The sequence below is a fragment of the Globicephala melas genome, chromosome 19 (assembly GCF_963455315.2).
Source record: "Globicephala melas chromosome 19, mGloMel1.2, whole genome shotgun sequence".
NCBI lineage: Eukaryota > Metazoa > Chordata > Mammalia > Artiodactyla > Delphinidae > Globicephala > Globicephala melas.
The window spans coordinates 16,124,262-16,145,650 of NC_083332.1; the positions used below are offsets into that span (position 1 = coordinate 16,124,262).

Here is a 21,389-nt window from a genome sequence, read left to right on the forward strand (position 1 = left end):
CGGACCGGGGCACGAACCCGTGTCCCCTGCATCGGCAGGCAGACTCTCAACCCCTGCGCCACCAGGGAAGCCCATGGGTCATGTTTTGTACCTCAGCCTTTGGTTTCTGTTGAGACTTGAGTCTAGTTAGAGGTGTTGGAAGCGAGAAAAGGGAGTAGGTTCTGACGAGGATCAGCAGTGCCTTGCAGGGAAACTGAGGCCACTATAGCAGGGGTGCAGACTGCTGCTTTGGGCAAAGAAGATGGCAAAATTCAGGGGTTTGAGGTACCCAGCCTTATTAGAATCTCGTCATACATCCTAATCCCAATTTTCAGGATCCTAGTCCTTCCCAATCAATGCCCTAACTTTAACAAAAAAGACCCCATGAGGTTGGAAGTTCAGTTTGTGTTGTAATTCAGCCACTCACAGGATCGGACTTTGAGCTTGGCCTTCAGAACTCTTGGCCCGGTGACCATGAGAAATAAGTTTCAGTGTAGTCACAGAAGCTTTCGAGTCTCTTATACAGGTCTTGACTGGGAATTTGAAGCTCTGAGCTCATCATTTTCTTTCCCCCATGTTTTCCAGCACAGTTAGAAACAATCAACCGATCCAGCACGCTCCTTCGTTTTACTGAAATGTTTCATGGAAGTAAATGCTTGGTCACCCAGAACCTTCCCTCCTATAGAACTGATTCAGGAAGCTACAGGTCACGATCTGAGTAACTGTTCTGCCACTTCATGCTATGGATTTTCAGTGTCCCCTTTACCTCTGGAAACAGGGTCATTAATGACTTCAAATCTGATTAGATCAGAGAACCAATTCCAGAAAAAACCAAAACTCATCCTTAAGAGTCTGTTCTTCTAAGAGTCTGCCCACTCTTAGACCCAATTCTATATCAGCAAAGCAGAACCACTGATACACACACACACACACACGATGTGTTACAGGGATTTGCCCTTTCCCCATTGTGGGAGCTGGGTAAGCTGTCTCTGTAAGGCTGTTGTCTCTGTACTTGATGCTGAAACTTGAAATCCACAGGCCAGAAGTCAGGAAGGGCAGACGGATGTAAAGCCAGGGAGAGCAAGAACAATCTGGAAGCCACGAGGGTGGACTGAACCCCATCATTCTTTATTTTTTTTTAATTTATTTTATTAGAGTATAGTTGATTTACAAAGTTGTGTTAATTTCTGCTGTACAGCAAAGTGACTCGGTAATACATATACATTCTTTTTCATATTCTTTTCCATCATGGTTTATCACAGGATATTGACTATAGTTCCCCGTGCTATACAGTAGGACCTTGTTGTTTATCCAGTCTATATATAACAGTTTGCATCTGCTAATCCCAAACTCCCGACCTTCCCTCCCCCAACCCCTCCCCTTTGGCAACCACAAGTCTGTTCTCTATGTCTGTGAGTCTATTTCTGTTTTGTAGATAAGTTCATTTGAGTCCTATTTTAGATTCCACATATAAGTGATATCACATGCTGTCTTTCTCTGTCTGACTTATTTCACTTAGTATGATAATCTCTAGGTCCATCCATGTTGCTGCAAATGGCATTATTTCATTTTTCTTTATGGTTGAGTAATACTCCATTGTATATATACCACATCTTGTTTATCCATTCATCTGTCGATGGGCATTTAGGCTGCTTCCATGTCTTGGCTATTGTAAATAGTGCTGCTCTGAACATTGGGGTGCATGTATCTTTTCAAATGATAGTATTGTTCAGGTATATGCCCAGGAGTGGGATGGCTGGATCATACGGCAGCTCTATTTTTAGTTTTTTGAGGAACCTCCATACTGTTTTCCATAGAGGCTGCACCCATGTACATTCCCACCAACAGTGTAGGAAGTGAACCCCGTCATTCTTGTCACCTTTGACCTTGATGGTGCGGGTGTCCAGTGGAGTTGAGGGTCCCGATCACAGGGCTAAGCACGCACCTGGCCCAGGAGTTGGAGAAGCTGAAGATGGATCCAGGGGAAGCTGGAGCATTTGCTGGCCCGGTTGTTGCCTGACGCCAACGAGACGAGTGGGCAGATTAGTGACAACTGGTGTGAGCCACAAAACGGCTGTTGCTCTAATCTCCACCCAGAAACCCTCCCACTAGAACATCTCTCGTGGCCCACCCTACCCGGAAGCACACGGGGAAGGGGAGGACTCTGGGAAATGTAGGTTAACCTCACCAAGTGGACACATCACAAAGCCACTCAGAGGGCGTTTCAAATCCTGTTTAATCTCCCACCAGCAGGAGCCGGAGTTCATTCACTCACCAGCCCCTTCAGAAGCAGCACCCCTGCCTGAAGTAAGCATTTGGAGGACGCTCCCGACGCCCCGAGAAAAGCACAATCTAGCCTCATATGAGCAAAGCAGATTTCTTCCAGTTACTGTGATTTGGCCTTAATTCTTCCAGAACAAGAACCTTGTCAGTATCGTACTCAGGAGCCTGGCTGCATGGGAAGAACCACTGCATTAGCTATTGGCAAGAAATCTCACCCCTGATGTAAGAGTGGAGGAAGAGGCTTCAGTTCAGACACTACGCAGCAGAAAAAGGTGTCGTGCTAGAAGGGGTTTGGGCAGCAGATAACAGCCTTTGGGGAGCCCCGGGGCACTAGTGGAGAGGTTTCTGAGTGTCTTTTCCAAGTCTGAGATCCAGTGTTGCTGTCCCCTGGAGGTCTCGGCAGACTCCAGTCTTAAGAATTACCTTCTCTTCTTGTATTTGAATTAAAATTGCTTGAGCTCCCATCCCTTGACTTGGGAGAAGCTCAGCATCCTCCTCACCATATCCACAAATTCCTCCGGGCTATCACTTTCCCTGGCGGTATTCAGAGTGTTGCAGACTCAGCCAAAAGACTACATTTCCCAGTTTCTTTTTGCAGATAGCAGTGGCCAATCAGAAGTAAGTAGAAGTCTTTGGGAAGGGATCCTGAAAAGTCTCTTTAAAAGGAGCTGACTCATCAGTGGTGAGTGGGCAAATAAGTGACAACCAATGTGAGCCAGAAAATGGCTGCTGCTCTAATATCCATCCAGCAATCCTCCCACTAGAATGTCTTTCGTGGCCCACCCTAACCAGAAGCACACGGGGAAGGGGAGGACTCTGGGAAATGTAGTTGCCAAGTGGTTAACCCTGCCTTTTTCTTTTGCTCTTGCTTTTTCCCCTGGAATGTGGCATGATGGCTGAGGCTCCTGCAGCCATTTTGTGACCTTGAGGATTACAGCCACATTCTAAGGATGGCAGATCAGTAAGTCAGTAGGAGCCTGGTCTCGCATGACATCAAGGAACCCCTTCCCCAGCCTTGGACTACATGCTTCAGAGTTCTGTTATGTGAGAGAGAAATAAATCACCTTGCTTACATCACTGTTGTTTCTGGCTTATGTCTCTTGCAGTTGAATACGGTTTCTGCTTCCGCAATTCTTGCTATGTGAGATAATTAACTTCCTTTGCGGCAAGCTATATTACTGTTCACGAACTATATCACAGTTCCCTCCCTATAAGAAGGTTGTAGTTTCCTGCTCTCTTGAACTCAACTGTAGCCATGTGATTTCCTTTGGCCAATGAAATCTCAGCAGAAATAATAAGTGTCCCTTCCTGGCAGAGGCTACAAGAGTCAATATGTGTTTCATCTTATTCTCTTTTCTTTCTGTCAATGATAAGCAGGAATATTTCCGTAATAGCTTCTCCATCATCTTAGGTTACATCATAGCTCTTGGCTGACCCATGATGGACATGCAGTGTGAGTGAGAAACCAATATTTGTTGTTGTAAGCCACTTAGATTTTATTGTTTATTACTGTCATATTTAAGCAAAAATGGGCTGGCTTGATACAGGGAATTAGGGACTGACAAGCTCTTTGACTAAGGCTAGTGGCAAAGAAAGAAAAGAAAAGGCTAGTGGAATGGGCTCTAGGTTAAGACTTTGTAGATGATTCCCAGAACATGATTGTAAGGAGAAACTCATCCCTCCTCCTGTGCATTTCTGCTTTACCCTCTCACTACTGCCACGCTCACAACACTTCTGATACCAGATGTGTGGTGGGGGGGGTTTCCCACACCAAGCAGTTCTCTGTGACACCAGCTGGATGTCCTACAGTTCAATTCAGTTCTGACACTAACCAGAATTAGTGCAGACACCACAGGTTAAGGGCTCAGTCCCACAAGACTGCCCCCCACTTCAGATGCCAATCACTAGCAGGGCCCCAGGTCATCCACAACTTGTGTCCAACTTGGTTACAATTGGAGGTTCCCATGACTCCCCCCAAACCTTGGATTCGATTGTTTCCCAGAATAGCTCACAGAACTCAGGGAAACACTACACTGACCAGTTTATCATATAATAAAGGATGTGATAAAGGATACAGGTAAACAGCCAGATGAAGAAGTTCATAAGGCAAGATCTGGAAGGGTCCTGAGCATAGGAGCCTCTGTCCCCCTGGAGTTGGGGTGCATCACCCTCCTGGTATGTAGATGTGCTCACCAACGTGGAAGTTCTCTGAACTCCATAATTTTGGGATTTTTATAGAGGTTACTTCATCATGTAGGCATGGTCAACCATTAACTCAATTTCCAGCCCCTCTCTCCTTCCTGGAAGGTAAGGAGTGGGGCTGAAAATTCCAAGCTTCTAACCGTGCCTTGGTCTTTCTGGTGACCAGCCCCCATCCAGGAGCCCACCAGGCATTGCTTCATTAGAACAAAAGACACTCCTATCAGCCAGGAAATTCCAAGGGATTTCGGAGCTCCACATCAGGAACTGGGATCAGAGACCAAGTATTAGAACGAAAGATGCTCCTAATGTAATTTCCTATCGTTTAGGAAATTACAAGGGTTTTAGGAAGTGTGTGCCGGGAACTGGGAGCAAAACCAAATATAAATATATATATATATATTTTTCTCATTTCACAATGACCAAACTGACCCACCTGGGGAGCTTCTCCCTCCACCCCAATCAAGAGGACCCATTGTACATGGCATCTTCAGAATCTTGTAGCTCTATCTCTGATCCAGGACCCGGAAGTCATCGCAGCCCAGGACATAACTGCCCTTTTGGTTTCCAGTCTGTTGTGTTTTGTGTTGAGGTATAATTCACATGTAGTAAAGTACACAAATCTTAAGTGTACAGTTCAGCCAGCTCTGGCCAATATATACATTCAATTAATCTGCATCACTGTCAGGGCACAGAACATTTCAATCCTTCAAGAAAGTTCCCTCATGTCCCTTCTCCATCAACCTCTTGCTCTCATAGTAAAGGCAACGTGATAGTAGTAGAGGCAACTATTATCCTGACTTCTATCACCATCAATTAGCTTTGCTTATTCCCGAATTTCATATAAGTGGAATTATACAGTGTGTGCTCTCTTGTACCTGGTTCCTTTCACTCGGGATAATGCTTCTGAGATTCATTCATGCTGTCGTGTGTACCAGTCATTCTTCTTTTTATCGCTGAGTAGTATTCCATCGCACAAGTATGCCACAGTTTGTATCCACTCACCTATGCTGATGGATATTTAGATCGTTTCCTGTCCTTCGCTATTACAAATATTGCTGCTATAAACACTTGTGTAGTACAAGTCTTTTCTGGACATCTGGTTTCCTTTCTCTTGGATAGATATTTAAGAACTGAACTGCTGGATCATAGGTTAAGTGTACATTTACCCTTTTAAAGAACGGATAGCTTTCGAAAGTGACTGTACTGATTTACACTCCAATTTACAGCAACGTATGAAGGTTCCACTTGCTCCACATCCTCTGCAGCATTTGGTATTGGTAGTCTTTCTAATTTTAGCCATTCTGTGTGTGGTGGTGTCTCATTCTCGTTTTCATTTACTTTTTGCTCATAACTAGTGATGTTGAGCATCTTTTCATGTGTTTATTGGCCATTTAGATATCGTTTGTGTGTGTGTGTGCATAACTGCCTCTTAATGCCCATGAAGCTAGCGACTGGACGCTGGAACCGTGCGGTCCCAAACTCATCACCTTGGCAACCCTACTTGTCAGCAGAAAGCAGCCAGTAGAGCAGAGGATGATCTCTCTGGCTTTCCAATTTCATACGAGGGCCTCTAATTAGCAGAGTTGAATCTGCATCCAGAACTCCATATCAAGGGCATCTTTGAAAAACAGTATCAGCTTTTTCATCTCTACCCCATGGGAAGATGGAATGAGGGGGGAGTGGACGCCCAGCACCAGTTCCCCAGTTATGATGAAGTGGGTCAGCACTGCCCTAGTTCTGCCCTGGAGGCTGTCAGGCATGCTCGTGTGTTGGTGATTCCTCAAGTTCAGGCTTTGCTCCAGTGGTGGCATGCGAAATGGTTTTAGGCCCCAAACAGTATTAATTCACATTGAATTGCATCACGAGAGTAAATTGCTTTTTGAATATCATTTAATCCATCAAATGATATGAGGGAGGAAGACTCTGTTTAGTAAAGAGATGGCTGGCTTTTGTGCTCAGCTCCTGGAAGGTAATCTCTAAGCCCCTGAAATGTCCTGCCTGAAAAGAGTGTCTTTCTTTACCTGGGGGACTTGGGCCAGCCTAGATAGTTTTTAACAATGGGATTTATGGTAGGGCCTTTGGGTCACAGGTATCAGCCCCAGAGGGGCTGGAAAGTAAGGTGACCACGTGGGTGGTCAGTCATGTCTTTGTGACTGAGCTCCAATAAAAACTTTGGACACCAAAGCTTGTGGGAGCTGCCCTCGTTGGCAGTACTCCATGTGCACTGTCACACACTGTTGCCAGAAGATAGCACTGTCCACAGCTCCACTAGGAGAGGACAACTGGGGGTTTCATGTCTGGAACGCTCCTAGACTCTGCCCTATGTGTCTCTTTTCTTGGCTAATCCTAATCTGGTTCCCTTCACTGTAGGGAACTGTAAAACACTGTATTTCACTGTAATAGACCATAACTGTGAGAATAATGACTTTCAGTGAGTTCTGTGAGTCCTTTTAGTGAATTATCAAACCCAAGGGCGGTCTTGGGCACACTCAGTCTTATAGTTGGCATCAGAAGTGAGGGTGCTTCTGGGCCTCCCAAACTCTGCAGTGTCTTTGGGCGGTAAGGAAACAATCACAGCCCTGACACCTGATGCTCTCCTCCAACAGAGCAGACTCTGGCCTCCAGCTCAGAGCCCTCAGCCAGCAACTCAGTATCCAGCTCGAATGCAGTCTGTCTTCTCCGTGCTTGTCTTCATTGGATTTATCTCTATGGCTATCTTCTATCTACATCAAGCAGTACTAGGTCTCCACATACGATTGTGCCTTTTAAAATAAATGTATTTAAGTTAAAAAGGGAGCTGATTTTTTAAAAAGTGAATAATAATAGTACAGGCAGGATGAAAATACAGCAAAAATTGTGAAGAGCATGCGTGATGATTGAAGTTTGGGAAATACTAGAGACATCTTCCACATACTCCTGTGGCCATCCAGCCAGGGGGCAAACGTGGCTGCCAGCACTTCCTGTTCTGAGAAAGGACCTTAGTTCCTTCGCTGTGACAACCACATGTGACAAGCATATATGTGACAGGCATATCTCCCTCTCCCCAGTGCTTTTCAATATGTTTAAAAAGTGACCTGCAGTATGAAATCTGTTTTACACCATCATCAATAGGTTGAACCACATGAAATTGTTTTTACAGGTCAAAAAAATTTAAATAGTGACAATTTCATATTTAATTTATATTTCAATTTAATAGATATAACACATTACACATGAATATATACATATATGTGTAATATATGATATATATATATATATATATATGAATGATATTCCCTCCTGATTGGTTAAGTATCTGTTCTGATTCGTAGGTGGGGAGTGCCAATCAAAAAATATTTTTAGTATCCCCCCATATGTATATTATATATATATCATGTATGATGTATATCACATAGATAGTATACATATATTATACATAATATATGTCACATATACAATATATTGCATAAAATATATGTATTTGTTTCATTGAATTTATCTTTTTGGCTATCTTCTATTTATATGAAGCAGTATTGGTTTTCCATATATCATTGTGCCTTTTTTGGGGGGGGTTATTTTGGCCACGCCATGCAGCATGCAGGATCTTAGTTCTCTAGGCCAGGGATCTAACCTGTGCCCCCTGCAGTGGAAGTGTGGAGTTTTAACCACTGGGCCACCAGGGAAGGCCCCCTCACTATGCCTTTTTAAATATATTTATTTAAGTTAAAAAGGGTGTTCTTCTCTTAAAAAATGAATAATAATACAGGTGGGATAAAAATGGGGCAAAAATTGAGAAAAGAATCTATCTACAATGTCATATTATTTGTGATATATTCTGATATTTTATTTTCTGTTTTATTACTTCTTTTTCTTTTTTTTCTTTAATGCTATTCACAGCCCACTAGATTGATTTTGTAACCCCGGGAACAGGCTATGACCTGAAGTTTGTGAAACACTGTTATGCAACCGCCTTGAACAGGACCTTGTCTCTTGGCTTCCGCATGACGACCCTTGACCCTGAGCGGAGGTCCCCACCCCAGGCCCTGCACTTCAGAGGGCCTGCTCCCACCTCATCTGGTTGAGTCCCTCCCCACGGGCTGCAGAACCTAAGGGCTTTCAGGAGCCTGTGCCCCTTCTCAGCCATGCTCTGGGCCCCCAGCACCCTGGAATTCCCCACCCAGGCTACTCTGAGCCCACTCCAGGGCCTGCGTGGCTTTCTTTGTGGGCACAGCCCTAAGACCAAGAGGCAACCAGGGGTGTGGATGGACCTTGGATGTGCAGGGTGGGGTGTCCACACTCATATGCTGAGGGACCCAGAGTGGGAAAAAAGAGGGTCACCGTGGGCCTGGGCCCTCCCTCTGTGTTTGCCCGGTTAGCAGGGTTGCCTCTCAGTGTCAGGGGTGAGCTGGCTTTGGACACCAGGCTCTGCACAAGGACCAGGCCAGGGGTCTCGATCTGCCATGGGTGGAATCCAACACTGACCCTCCCATTGGCCAGATTCCCCTGTGGCCCGCCCCTGCCCGCATCCTTCCCACCTCACCCAGGCTGGCTTCGTTCACTGCGGCCCCCAGCTTGGCTTTGGAGTTCGTGACTCCCTCACTTTACTCCTGGGGTCCCTGCCCCAGCCACTGCTGCTTTCTTCCACTCCCCGGTCAGGAATGATCAGAGACCATGGCGCAAAGACCACAGTGCTTTACTTCTTGTCGGAACAGAATGGATAAATGGGGAGCCAGTCAGCCTTCAGGGAGGGCAGGGCTGGGAGAGTAGGGGGCTCAGGCCACCAGTTCCGGCTCTGGCTCCATCCACGTCCTACCTCTCAGGCTGGGCTTTGTTGACTAGTCTGTAGGTCCTTCGAGGGGAGGGAGGAGGCCAGGCACGGTGAGCCGGCGGGGGCTCAGTCTCGGGGTGCCCATCGCGTCATCAGCCCCCACTTCCAACGGACTCATCTGTCATGACTCCGGCATAACCGGGGCAACTGCCTACACTTGCCACCTGTAGGTGAAGGAAATGGTTCAGTCATGAGTTGGAACAATATCGATTATTGCGGTGATCTGGGTGCCGGAGGACGAGCCTCCCCTCGGGAGGCTCCAAGGCAACTCTGAGCAAGTGACAAGAAGCTGACGGGGGAAGAGCTGGTGCAAAGGTCCGCAGGGGGGACCTCCCCCCACCCCTACGCAGAGGAGCCCTAGCTTCTGTGTCATTCATGTGTTCAGCAAACATTTACTGTGCACCTACTCTGTGCCAGGCAGTGACCTAGGCACTGGGAACACAGTTGGGAGCAAGAATGGATAAAATCCCTGCCCTAGTAGAGCTTTCTAGTGGGGGAGACCGACAATGAGAAAAAGAACTAAGTCAAGGGCACATACAGTGATGTGTCAGACAGTGATGCATGCTGGGAAGAAAAATAAAACAAGGAAGGATGCAGGGAGACCCAGGAGCTGAGGGCATCCTCATGGCAGTGACTAGAGGGGCCTCAATGAGGAGGTGAGGGGGGAGCCACATGGACATATGGAGGAAGGGTGTTCCAGGCATAAGGCACAGTCAATGCAAAGGCCCTGAGGCAGAAGTAGACAGGTGGGGTTAAGGGAGAGCAGGAAGGCCAGGGGGCTGGGCCAAAGCAAATGAGGGGGATCTTAGAAAACAAAGGGGACTTCAGAAAACAGCCCTCTCCCATCTCCTGGCTGCCACCCTTACCTACACCTCCCTGTCCCTCTAGACTCACCTCCTACCCCTCTCCCGCTCACACTGCCCCAGCCACCCTAGCCTCTTCCCGTGGTTATTGCAACACGCTAAGCTCATTCCTGTGTCTGGGACTTTGCACTTCCTGCTCCCTCTACCTGTTTTTTAAAATCATCTTCCTTATCAGAATCCATTCTGATTTTACCTCTTTAGAGGGAGTACCTCTCCCCGTCCTTCTCAATCCATCTTTATTTTCCTCCTGGTAATTCTCTTTTTCTGTACCTCTGCTCCACTCTGTTCATTAATGTGTTGAGCTGTTTATTGTCATCCCCCCACCAGCTGTGAGTTCTCCGAGGGTGGGGACCAGGGCCCCCAGCATCACAGCACAGGCTGGGCACAGAGTAGGTGCTCACAAATGTCACTGGAACAGTTTATGGCCCCAGAGCTAACATATAGGCTCTGCCCTCACACAGACCTGGGTCCAGTCATTCCCTGATTTTTCTGTGCTGTGTGACCTTGGACAAACTTCTCAACTCTCTGAGCCTCACTTTTCCCACAGGGGAGAGAACAGGGTCTGGCACTAAGTCAGGATCTATAAGCACAAGTTGAACAACTGAGGCAACAGTGCTTGACTCCCTGATTCAACAGGATCAGACACGCATCAGCGATCTCTTTTTAATTCTATCAGTGTTCCATCTCCCACCTTAAAGCAAAAAGCTGAGGCTGTGCCCATTTTCCTGATGAGGAAGTTGGACAAGAGAGGTCACTCATAAAACTTGGCGTGGGTTGTACAGCTTAACTGAGAGCTTGCAAACTGGTTGCCCTCGTGTTTTACTTAATCTGTAACTTTTTTTTTTTTTTGCGGTACGTGGTCTTTTCACTGTTGTGGCCTCTCCCGTTGCAGAGCACAGGCTCCGGACGCGCAGGCTCAGCGGCCATGGCTCACGGGCCCAGCTGCTCCACGGCATGTGGGATCTTCCCAGACCGGGGCACGAACCCGTGTCCCCTGCATCGGCAGGCGGACTCTCAACCCCTGCGCCACCAGGGAAGCCCCTTAATCTGTAACATTTTTTAAACTTCTTAAAAAATTAGTTTCTCCACTTGTTAATCTCCCTTTGCCCCCCTTCCCTGCTCGACACTGGGCCCTGGGAGGCTGACTCGAGAGGCCGCAGCCCACAGGCCCTGGAGGGAGAGAGGAGGGCAGGAGGAGAGAGAGGCTGAGGTATCCGATCCCCTCGACCCCTGCCCCGCTCCCTCCCGGTGGGCTTCCCAGGAGGCACGGCTGGAAACCTCTCTCTGAAGCCACAGTTCCTGCCTGGGGCCCCCTCCTCCACTTCCATCTCTCATCAGGCCCTGGCGCAGCCATTACCTCTCCTCACTCATGCAGCCCGGGGCCATCAAAGCTTCCCGCTATTGCTAATCCTGGGGAGCTGCACCATCGCATTCCCCTGCCACCACTGTGTGAACAAGCGCAGGCTAGCCTGCTGGAGAAGACCACCAGGTGAAGAACTGAGGTGCCCACAGAAGCAGAGCTCCCTGCTGACCCGCGGCTGACCTCAGACACGTGAATAAATCCAGCTGCAACCAGAAGAAACATCCAGCTGAGCCCAGCCTAAGTTTCCAAATTGCGGAATTGAGAACTCAGTAAATGGTTATCATCTTAAGCCACTGAACTCTGGGGAGGCTTATATGGATACGCCTCCTTTAAAACAACCTTGCTCAGGGGCCTTCAAGAACCTACCCTCCGTCAGAGTCCAAGCCAAGGCCTCCTCCCTCCCAGTCCTGATGCCCCTCCCCCCCAACCCCCGTTCTCACTGGTGAGGATGACGATGCCGGTGATGAACAGCACGGCTGCCACCAGCAGGCCCCGTTTCCGGAGGGTGCCCTCATCTGCAGAGAGAGAAATGGAAGCGTGTGGCGAGAGGGGCCTGCACCCTCCTCTCCCCACAGCCTCCCATGGGTAACTTACCATAGGAGAAGGGGTCGTCCTCGCTTGAACCTGGAGGGGACAGAAGGGAGCAAAGGTTTGTGGAGTGAATCGGTGAGTGAGAGTCAGAGTCAGAGCAGAGACACCTGGGTTTCAGCCTTGGTGCACTTAGAGCAAAACTGAAGTCCTTACTCAGCACACAGTCTGGTTCCCTTCACCTCTAACCTTTTCTCCTCACTTGCCCCCTCACTTACTGGGCTCCATCCCCACCCCCCCCACCCCCGCTGGTGACCATGCAGACCCTTTCTCACCCCAGGGCCTTTGCACTGGCTGCTCCTGCTGCCTGAAGCTCCCTTCCCCAGATGGCCACATGGCTCCCCCTCAGCTCCTTCTCAGTGAGGTCTCCCTGGCCGTTTACAGAAAATACTCTCCAGTCGTTCTCTCACCCTAACCCTGCTTCATTTTTCTTTTTTATTCCTTTTTTTCTTCGTTTTTCTTGACAGCAGCTTAAAACCACCTCATATATAGTTATTATGATTCTTATGTATTGTCTCTCTCTCCCCATGAAAACGTTTCCTTCATTAGGGAAGAGATTTTTGTCTGTCTCATTCGCTGCTGTACCCCTGGCACCTAGAGCAGTGCCCAGCACACCATAAATGCTCAATGAATATTGCTTGAATGAACGAATGAACTCTCTATATGACCCGTGGGTGTAGGATTTCCATCTGTTCACTGGGGTTGGCTGGACAGGAAATGGAAGATAAGACCGGGAGCGGAAGAATCAGGGTGCCCCTGCAAACTGAGCTCCCTGCTGACCCCAACCTGATCTCCAGTGCACAGGTAAGTCCAGCTGAGACCAGAGAAGCACCCAGCCAAGCCCAGACTAAACTTCTAAGCTGCAAACTTGAGAGCTACATACATGGTTATCTTTTTTTTTTTTTTTTTTTTGGCTGCGTCCGGTCTTAGTTGCAGCATGTGTGATCTTTACTGTGGCATGCAGGCTCTTTTAGCTGCGACACGTGGGCTCTTTTAGTTGTGGCATGTGGGAACTAGTTCCCTGACCAGGGATTCAACTTGGCCCCCTGCGTGGGGAGCGCCCAGTCTTAACCCCTGGCCCACCAGGCAAGTCCCTAAATGATTGTCATTATAAGCCGTTGGGTTTGGGGGTCGTCGGCATGCAGCACTCACTTATGCATTCATTCATCTATTCAGACATTTCTTGTGTGTCTACCCTGTGCCCACCCACAAGAACACCAGCCCTGAAGTCAGGTATTCGCCCGACCCCTGTTTACTGAGCACTATTCTGTGCTGGGCAGTACTGAGGCGCTAAAAACACACAGTGAGTAGGAAATAGCCTGTGTCCAGTCTGGGAAGGGAGCTACTGACCAGTCTGCCTGAGGGCGGGGTCCGTCCTGGCGTTTTTGCGTGGGAGTTGAGTCTTGGGGGGCGTGGGGCCTTGAGTGGGATCAGCAGAGAGAGTGGCCAGAAGATGGTGGAGGGCAGGAGTGAGCCGTGGAGGGAAACAAAAGACAACTGAACGTCTGCGTCTGGGAGAAGCCCCTCTCCCACGCCTACCTTCAGGGCGCAGGCCAGGTATCCCCGCCTCCCACCCACAGAGGCAGCCAGGAGTGGCAGGTATGGAAATACTGCAATAAGCCTGCACCCCCCGATTAGGACCAACAGCTCCGACTCCCGAGGAACCCCTGGCTCCTCTCCTAGGACCTCCCGGACCACCCCGTGATCAGGAATAAAGGGTCACATCTGTCAGAGCCACACAGGGGCCTCCAGAACCCTGACCCAGTTACAGAGCCTGGAGATGCTTGTTAGAAAACACGTTGAATTTTGCCTCTGCTCCCAGACCAGAAACACCAGCGGGTTCCTCTCTTTAAAAAAAAAAAATTCAATACCCAAGGGAAGACCTGCCGCTCTGGCACTGAGAAATGTCCTCAGTGAGGCGGCCATCCCTGCCTGATGCCCCGGTGTGAAGTCAGCATGCAGAGAAGCTGCCTCATGACCTGGCTCCCCAGGCCAGCCTCAGCACCTCGTTCCCTAAATAGGAACCGATTACGAGATGTTCAGGAAAAGTTCTTCCAAGAAAAGGGATGAGCCAGATCCAGGGTAAAGATGGAGGGACCACAGGACATGTAATAAAACACAGCCTCAGTGGTATGTGGTGCTCATGCCCCGCCCCCCGGCCCTCACCCCGGCCACTCCGGTGTGTGGGAACCTGGGCTCAAATTCTGGTTCTGCCACTTTGCACTGTGTGGCCTAGGGCCAGCCAAGTAACCTCTCTGGGCCTCAGTTCCCTTCCCTGTAAAATGGGGTACTGACAGCTCCTCCCACATAGAGTAGCTGTCAGCAGTGAACGAGTGACCACGTGAAAGCTTAGCACAGTGTGTCCCGCATGGAGCAAACCCTTAGCACGTTGTTGCTATTGTCTACCTGGCTCTCACTCCTCCCTTCTTCTGGCAACAGTCCCCTTTCTTTGGGGGGAAATGTTCCTGCTTCCCCAGACCATCTGGGTCTCCTGTTGTAACCCAGCCACAAGGGGGAGCATGTGACCCAGTCTCACCTTTCCCTACCTTTCAAATTCCAAGTAGGGCTTTTGAGTGGACGCTAGGTGACGGAAGTTCTGAGCTGGCCATCTCCTTGCCAGGTGGAAAACAAGCTCCAGGGCAAGAGAGACAAAGATGAAGAAGGGAGAGAGGCTCTGGGGGCGCTGGGCTCAGCAGTGCCTTTTACCACTTGGCTCCTTGACCCCCCTCGACCCAGTTGAATTTCCATCACGTACAACCAGGAACAAGGAATACCACATAGGGTAACCCAGGTCAGCAAGGACTCAGAGTGAGTGAATCCGGAGATGTGAAGATGTTTTCTCATTTGGAAAATGTGGAAACAGCTGCTACACCCCCAAACCCCACTGTTGTACAAAATAAAATAAGCTCCCTTCCCCAAGACACCGTATTTCCATCTGTTGTAAAATTGTTTTAATAGACAGATTCTTTCAGAATGAGATGCTTTACTGCCATCACTGGGAAGTTGTAACAATGATAAAAAAATCTACAAGCAGAATGGTGTGACCTTCTAGGTAGTGCTCTTGTGCAGTGCCCAGTCTGAGCAACCATGCGTGCAACTCAGCCTGGGAGTGGCCTAATCTATAGTACTTTCTAGTGGGGGCTGCCTCTCAAATATGGATCATCACACAGGCATTAGAGACCCCCTATTACCTTTATTTTTGCTCATCCCCCCTTTCCCACGCCTCTGGTAACATTAACTCCCTTGTCCTGAGGGGAGCCACCTCTTCCCTGACTCTTGGTCTATGCAGATCAGACATGGGGCACAGACTCAGGGCCTGACCAGTCAGAGCTGTTCATTTCCCAGGCTCCCATTGGTCAGACATAGGCACATAACCCCAGCTGGGCCAATGAGAGTCAACTCTAGGCCTTTCAGCTAGAGATGCACTCTAGCTGCTGAGTTTGTAGCCTAAACTTAGAGCTACGGGACCACCTTTGTCACTAAGAGGGGAAAAGCCGCTTGAGAATGAAGAAAACAGAGCTGAGAGAGGAAGCAAGTCAGTCATGATGACAGTGCTTGAGCCCAGCTGTGCCTGAAATTGGTGCCTCTGTACTTTACAGAGCGTATATCGCTAATACATCTTTTTTTTTTTTTTTCCAGTTGGGTTTTCCGAGTTTTGCAACTGAACAGCTCCTGCTCTAACATTAAGAAGATCTACACCAAGGAAACACCTACAGGTACATTTCCCGCACCAGCCCTTCGAAGGGATCTGAATAAAGAGGGTTCCTGAGTCTACCAAGTTTGGAAAACGCTGCAAGCTAGATGCTCCCTCTTGGGATGTCTGCTACAAACAAGCTTTATTACGACTCCGAGAAGTCCTGCCAGATAGAAACGTGTTTAACTTTAACTCAGAGTTTCCCGAATACCTTTGACCGCAAACCGAGAAAATTTTTTTGAAAAATGTATTAATTCCCCAAACAGGTGCTCTGAGAAACGTACTCAGGGAAATGCCGACCTAGATGGAGAATTAAACACAACTCATATGTTGCTGTTCTAGTCCCAGGCTCTACCTTGCGTGCTGCTCTTGTCTGTCCCCGGACCTGGTGTTAGAAGCACATCCATTTCCGTCGGTTGCTGGGTGTGGATCTCCATCTGGTTCGGGGTTGCTTCTACTCAGGTCGGAAGAGAAAGGAGGGGAGGGTAAGAAAGAAGCGAATCAGGGACCTGCAGAAAGCAGCAAGGGGCCCTCTCCCCTCCTCAAGTTGGCAAAAATCAAAGACATCCATGTACAAGTGCTGCTGTGGGGATGAGAGAGGGGGACTCTCTCACACGCCGCTGGTGGCAGGGCAAATCAGTGTGCCTTTGCCCCACCGTGTCGTGGGTAAACTTTACAGCCAGGTTCCTGGACCCTCATCCTAGCCGTGTCACTGACTTTCGGTGACACCTTGGGTGAGTTACTCTGAGCCTCCTGTAAAGCGAAGCTAATGCTCATTTCTATCTCAGAGGGTTTGTGTGAGGATTGAATGAGTGAATGAGGGTGAAATATTTAGAACCATGACCGGCACTTAATTTGTGCTATACGTGCTCAAGGAGGAGGGGACAGCCTTGCTCATTGCGGCACTGCAAGCAACAAGAAGCACTGGAAGCAACCAATATGTTCATCAAGATGGGCATGGCTTCATCAGCTGTGCACCGGCACCCTGCAGAATGCCACGCAGTGAAAAAGACCCACATGGATGCTTCTATAGGACTGTGGGAAGAGCTTCCAAACACATTATTGCATGGGGGAAAAAAAGCAAGTTGCTGAACAACAGTCATACAGTACTCTTAAGCTCCCACAACGACACCTCCCAATTAGTATGTTTTCCCCAGTTAATACACGTGATGCAGTATCACTGGGGAACTACTCCCAATGTAACGCTAACGGTGGGGACCTCTCAGAGAGGGAGAAGAGAATGAGAATGGGGAGTGGATGAAGGGATTTCATCTTACCTGCAATATTCTTTTTATTTCCAAGGAGAACGTGTTTAGGTACCACTAAACAGTAATGGACAAAACTGGTGAACACTTTTTGAATGATGTTATATTCCAAGAAAGGGTGAAAGAAATGATTTGAAAATTCAAAAAAGGAAAAAGATAAAGAGATAAAAGGAAGAAAATGAAGGGGTTGGCATACAGGGAGTTTCTGGGGTGTCTGCAAAGCTCTATTCCTTGACCTGGCTGATGGTTACATGGGTTCAACTTAGAGTAATTTAAGTTGTACACTTATGGTTTTTATATTTTTCTATAGGCATGTTATTTTTCATGATTTCAAACAATTTTTACAAGAAGTGAATGGAGTTAGCTGGCTGCCCCACGACAAAGTAAACCTGGGGATTCAGCACTGGGGGACTGAAATGGGTAATCAAGGACCCAGAGTGTCAGAGGAAGAGGGGCAACAATGTCTGTCCCAGGCCCACCTCCCCACCCTCTGCCCCTGCCCAACTCATTACCAGCCTGCAGGGTTGAAGTCTGAGGAGTGGGCTGGAGTTCTGGTTGGACGGTGTCTGGAGTCCGGAAACAGGAAGAGAAAAGAGAGAAGATGCAGAGAAGGTGCATGGCTGGAGGTACAGGGGGATTTCCACAGCAACTCAAATTTGATGTCATGGAAACGAATTAATCCAGCCATTTGCTAACTGCCCAAATGGGATGCCAGTATCTCCCTGGCCTCAGGCCCTCCCCTCCCACAGATGTCTTTTCCCCTACTCAACACCCACCCGCGTCTGGTAAGAGCCCCCTGAACTTCCTTTGGGGAACCATCCTTCCCTGACTGTCAGTCCACTTGGTTCAACAGGCCTGGCACCAGCCCTGTTGGAAGTTAAACACAAGACCCGGGTCTGGTCAATGAGTTTTCTATGCCTGTGGCCACAATGATCCGCTCACAGGTGGGTGTGTGACCTGAGCCTGGTCACTGACACTCAGCTCTGGGGCATCTGCTGGATTGGGGAAGGGGAAATTCTCTTTCCTCTGGATTCTTAGCAGGTAGGATAGAAGCTCCAGGTCTCTATGGGCCATCTTTGCTCCATAAGAGGAGAATCTGCCTGAAAATGAAGCCACCACAGAGAAAACAGAACCAGGAGATGGAGCCACGTTCCTGATAGCATAATCTGAGCCTAGACGGAGCCATGCCTGAAGGTTTACCCCTGAACTTTTCAATTACACAAATCCAAACAATCCCGTTTGGTCCAAGTTTGAGATGTTTGTTGCCATTGTTATTTGCAATGACAGGATCTTGACAGACCTGTCCCTCTTTCCTCACCTGGGGCTGGAGTCAGGGCATGAACGTTCTCAGTGACTGGGTCTGCTAGAGTAACGGAGGTGGCCTCCTCCAATGTCTGTCCTGGGAAATCAAGGATGAGAAGTCAGGGAGGAGCCTCTGGTCCCCCTTCTCTCACCGAAACCCCTACCCCGCCCTCCCTCCTGAAACTTTGGGGGATAACCAGGAAGCCCTGGAGCAGCAGACAGATGTGTGATCAGCTTTGGTGGAAGTGTTTTAAGAAATGCTAATACCCCAGCACCCTACCTGCAGCTGCCTCTCCCTACCCATCCTTGTGGGGTGAGAGAGGCAGTTTAGCCTAGGAGCCCAGGTGCTAGACTCAGCCAGGGCCCTGATCTCAAAATCTGTTCCCAATAACTTCCTTGCTGTGTGTCCCGGAGCAAGTGAAGCCCCTCTCTGAGCCTCGGCTGCCTCATCTGCAAAGTGGGGATAATACTTGAATCTACTACTCAGGACTGTAGAGAGGGTGAAATGAGATGGAGGTCTCCCGCACTGCTTAACATGCAGTCAGTGCTGGATAGAGCCACTGTCCCCCACCCTGGCCCAGCCTCCATGCTCTCCCTCCTGGACCATCACACAACCTCCTCCCTGGTGTCCCTGCTCCCATCCCGCCCCTACAGTCTGCTCCCCACACACAGCCAGAGGAAGCCTGTGAACCCGAGTCAGATCAGGGCCCTCCTCTGGCTGCATCTCACTCCTAGTAAGAGCCAAAGTCCTCACCTGGCCCATAAGTCCCCCCTCCACCCGGTCCCCTGTCACCTCTCTGACCTCTCCTCTTACCACCCTGCCCTTTCCCACCCTAACCCTAACCCAAACCCGAACCTGAACCCTGGCCTGCCTGCTGTCACTCACATTCTCCAGACAGCACTCGTTCCTTACATACCTGCTTGGCTTGTTCCCTCCTCTCCTTCAAGTGTCTGCCCAAATGTCACCTTCTGGTGAGGTCTTACCTGATCACCCTATTTAAACAATCCTCATTTCTCTCCTCTGTTTTTCTCTATAGCACTTTTCACCTTCTAGCATACTATATAATTTACTGATGTGTCAGTTACTGTGTGTCTTTCCAACTAGAATGTGAGCTCCTGTTTTATGCAATTGCTGTTTCCCCAGTGCCTAGAATAGGATCTGCTCAGTGAACGCTTGTTGAATGACTGAATGAACACAGGAAACCCATTTTATCAAAGAGAAATGGGGCAGCTTCAGTGCAGAGTTTGCTCTGGGTTCCAGGGTTGTAGCCCAGCCCCTCCACTCACTAGCCTCTGGCACAGGGCACTTTCCTTCACTGGGCCTCAGTTTCCTCATCTGTAAAATGGTCATGACAACAGCATCACAGAGTAGAGCTGGAGCTGAAACAAGCACCTGTCATGTAGAAAGCACCTGCAAAGGCCCCCCACAGGGACTGCCTTCAGAAAACACTTCTCAGGTAAGGGTGAGACATCTCCAACTCCTGGACTGGCCCCAGCTCACCCTTTTCCCTAATCATATATCACCCGGGGATCCCAGGGAGCTGCTCTGCTGTGAGTCCGGTGTTCCTGGCTGCCAAGTAGGAAACCGACACCCACCTCCCCGCCAAATCAAACTCCGTTGAGTCCTTCTTGGAGGTGAAATGCTCAGCAGGACAGGCCCTGGCCAGACTCGTTGGAAGCGGCCACCCAGGTCTGAGGTACCTAAACAGGGTGTAACCTTGGCCCCCTTATTGGGGCCCCCACTTCCTGGTGCCAGCTCAGGAGGGGACTGAGGACACAGGACAGAGCGTCCAAATTCACCAGCCGTCCACCCAGCAACACATGCACCCGGAGCGGGGCTGAGGGCTCTGCAGCAGGGTGGAGTCAGGGCTGGGCCTTACCTCTGGCGGGGAGAATCAGGCCAACGAAGACCAGAAGACACAGGCGACCAAAGGGCGACATCTAGAGCAAGCCAGAGCGGGGGTCAGCCATGATGTCAGTGAGGCAGGCCCAGGGCAACCCGCGGGGACCCTGCAGCCCCCTTCCTTACCCTGAGCAGGCACCTCTGGCTTCAGAGACCCCTGCCAGGGTCTTTGGCTGCGGGAAGGAGGGCCAGGGGGAGGGTCTCAGAAGTGGGGATCGCCAGCAGTCACTCCCTCTTTCCCTCTGCAGGTCCCCAAAGAAAACAAGAAGCATCAGACTAAAGCAGGCTTCAAGTAGCAGCCACTGCACGGGGCTGAGGCAGAGAAGCACTCAAGGGCTAGGCAGGACTGACCGTGCAGGGCGAGGGGAGGGATCTGGGGCACCGGAGGAGATCTGAGGACCTCGGTCCCTCCCTCCGGGGCAGTCCTCAGAGCAGAGGAGTCAGCTAGGAGGGGGAAAGAGGAAGAGTGAGTAATGTGCTCCTGATCTCAGAGGAAAAAGTGAGCTGGTGTTAGGGGCCTCCCTGCAGGGACAATAGAGCAGGATGCTGGGCAGATCTGGGAGGGTGAGAGGGATGGAGGCGAGCTGGGGAGACTGAGGCAGGAGGAGAGAAGCAATGCCGCACGCGGAGGTACTGGGGAGCCGGAGGGACAGGGAGCATGCATGGGGGGGGCGCGCGGAGAGGCGCCAAGAAGATCGCTCTCTACCCACCTGAGCCCGGCCCCTGGGCAGAGGGGAGCGGACGGAGGAAGATCGGAGGAGAGACTCACGTCAGAGCTGGTGGTCCCGAGCCGCCGGCAGCCTCGTGCGGAGAGGGCAGCTGCAGTGGCTGAGTCCAGGCGGAGGGTGTGGCCAGGGGAGCGCTGGCGGGCGGGGACCGAGACGGGCTCAGTCATTTCCTCTTGGGTTTCCTGGCTTCAGAGCCCGGGGTGGGAGCAGGAGGGGGAGACGTTGAGGGCTATGGGGGGGCTGGGGTGAGAGGCTGGGCGGAGGCCTCCAACCCCCCGGCCTAGGGGAGGGTGGGGGTGGGGAACAGCAGGGCGGGCAGGTCTGGGCGGGGTGGGGCTCCTGTGGGGAGGGAGGGAGAGCGGGGGAGGGGTCTACTCTGGGGTCTGGGGATGAGAAGGGAAGGGGCAGCTGG

The 21,389-nt window shown here is 50.0% G+C and overlaps 1 protein-coding gene across 10 annotated transcripts; it reads right to left on the bottom strand.

Moving 5' to 3' along the window:
* Window positions 1–1,372: 1,372 nt before the first annotated feature.
* Window positions 1,373–21,160, bottom strand: FXYD5 (FXYD domain containing ion transport regulator 5). Of its 10 annotated transcripts, XM_070044213.1 has the most exons (11): window positions 20,960–21,160; window positions 20,601–20,693; window positions 20,376–20,491; window positions 20,227–20,287; window positions 18,363–18,443; window positions 17,557–17,610; window positions 16,135–16,233; window positions 13,436–13,504; window positions 12,092–12,121; window positions 11,938–12,012; window positions 7,893–9,435 (listed from the first exon to the last, which is right to left on the bottom strand). In XM_070044213.1, exons 4-11 carry the CDS (start codon window positions 20,285–20,287, stop codon window positions 9,386–9,388), a joined length of 519 nt encoding a protein of 172 aa, XP_069900314.1. In that variant the 5' UTR covers window positions 20,376–20,491; window positions 20,601–20,693; window positions 20,960–21,160; the 3' UTR covers window positions 7,893–9,385. The 10 variants fall into 10 exon arrangements, 9 of the variants coding, with proteins under 9 accessions (XP_069900317.1, XP_069900315.1, XP_069900316.1 ...); XM_030874786.3 differs by lacking the exon at window positions 20,601–20,693; XM_070044212.1 differs by lacking the exon at window positions 20,601–20,693 and having other exon boundaries at window positions 21,019–21,094.
* Window positions 21,161–21,389: the final 229 nt, after the last annotated feature.

What these genes read in the sequence shown, in the direction of transcription:
- FXYD5 (XM_070044211.1), bottom strand. Translation starts at nt 19,697, where the DNA reads ATGACCATTTTACAGATGAGGAAACTGAGGCCCAGTGAAGGAAAGTGC. An exon ending in GTGCCCTGTGCCAGAGGCTA is followed by an intron (nt 18,444 to 19,633) that starts GTGAGTGGAGGG and finishes TTGATTTCCCAG; the next exon opens with GACAGACATTGGAGGAGGCC. An exon ending in GACTTCAACCCTGCAGGCTG is followed by an intron (nt 16,234 to 17,556) that starts GTAATGAGTTGG and finishes CGACCTGAGTAG; the next exon opens with AAGCAACCCCGAACCAGATG.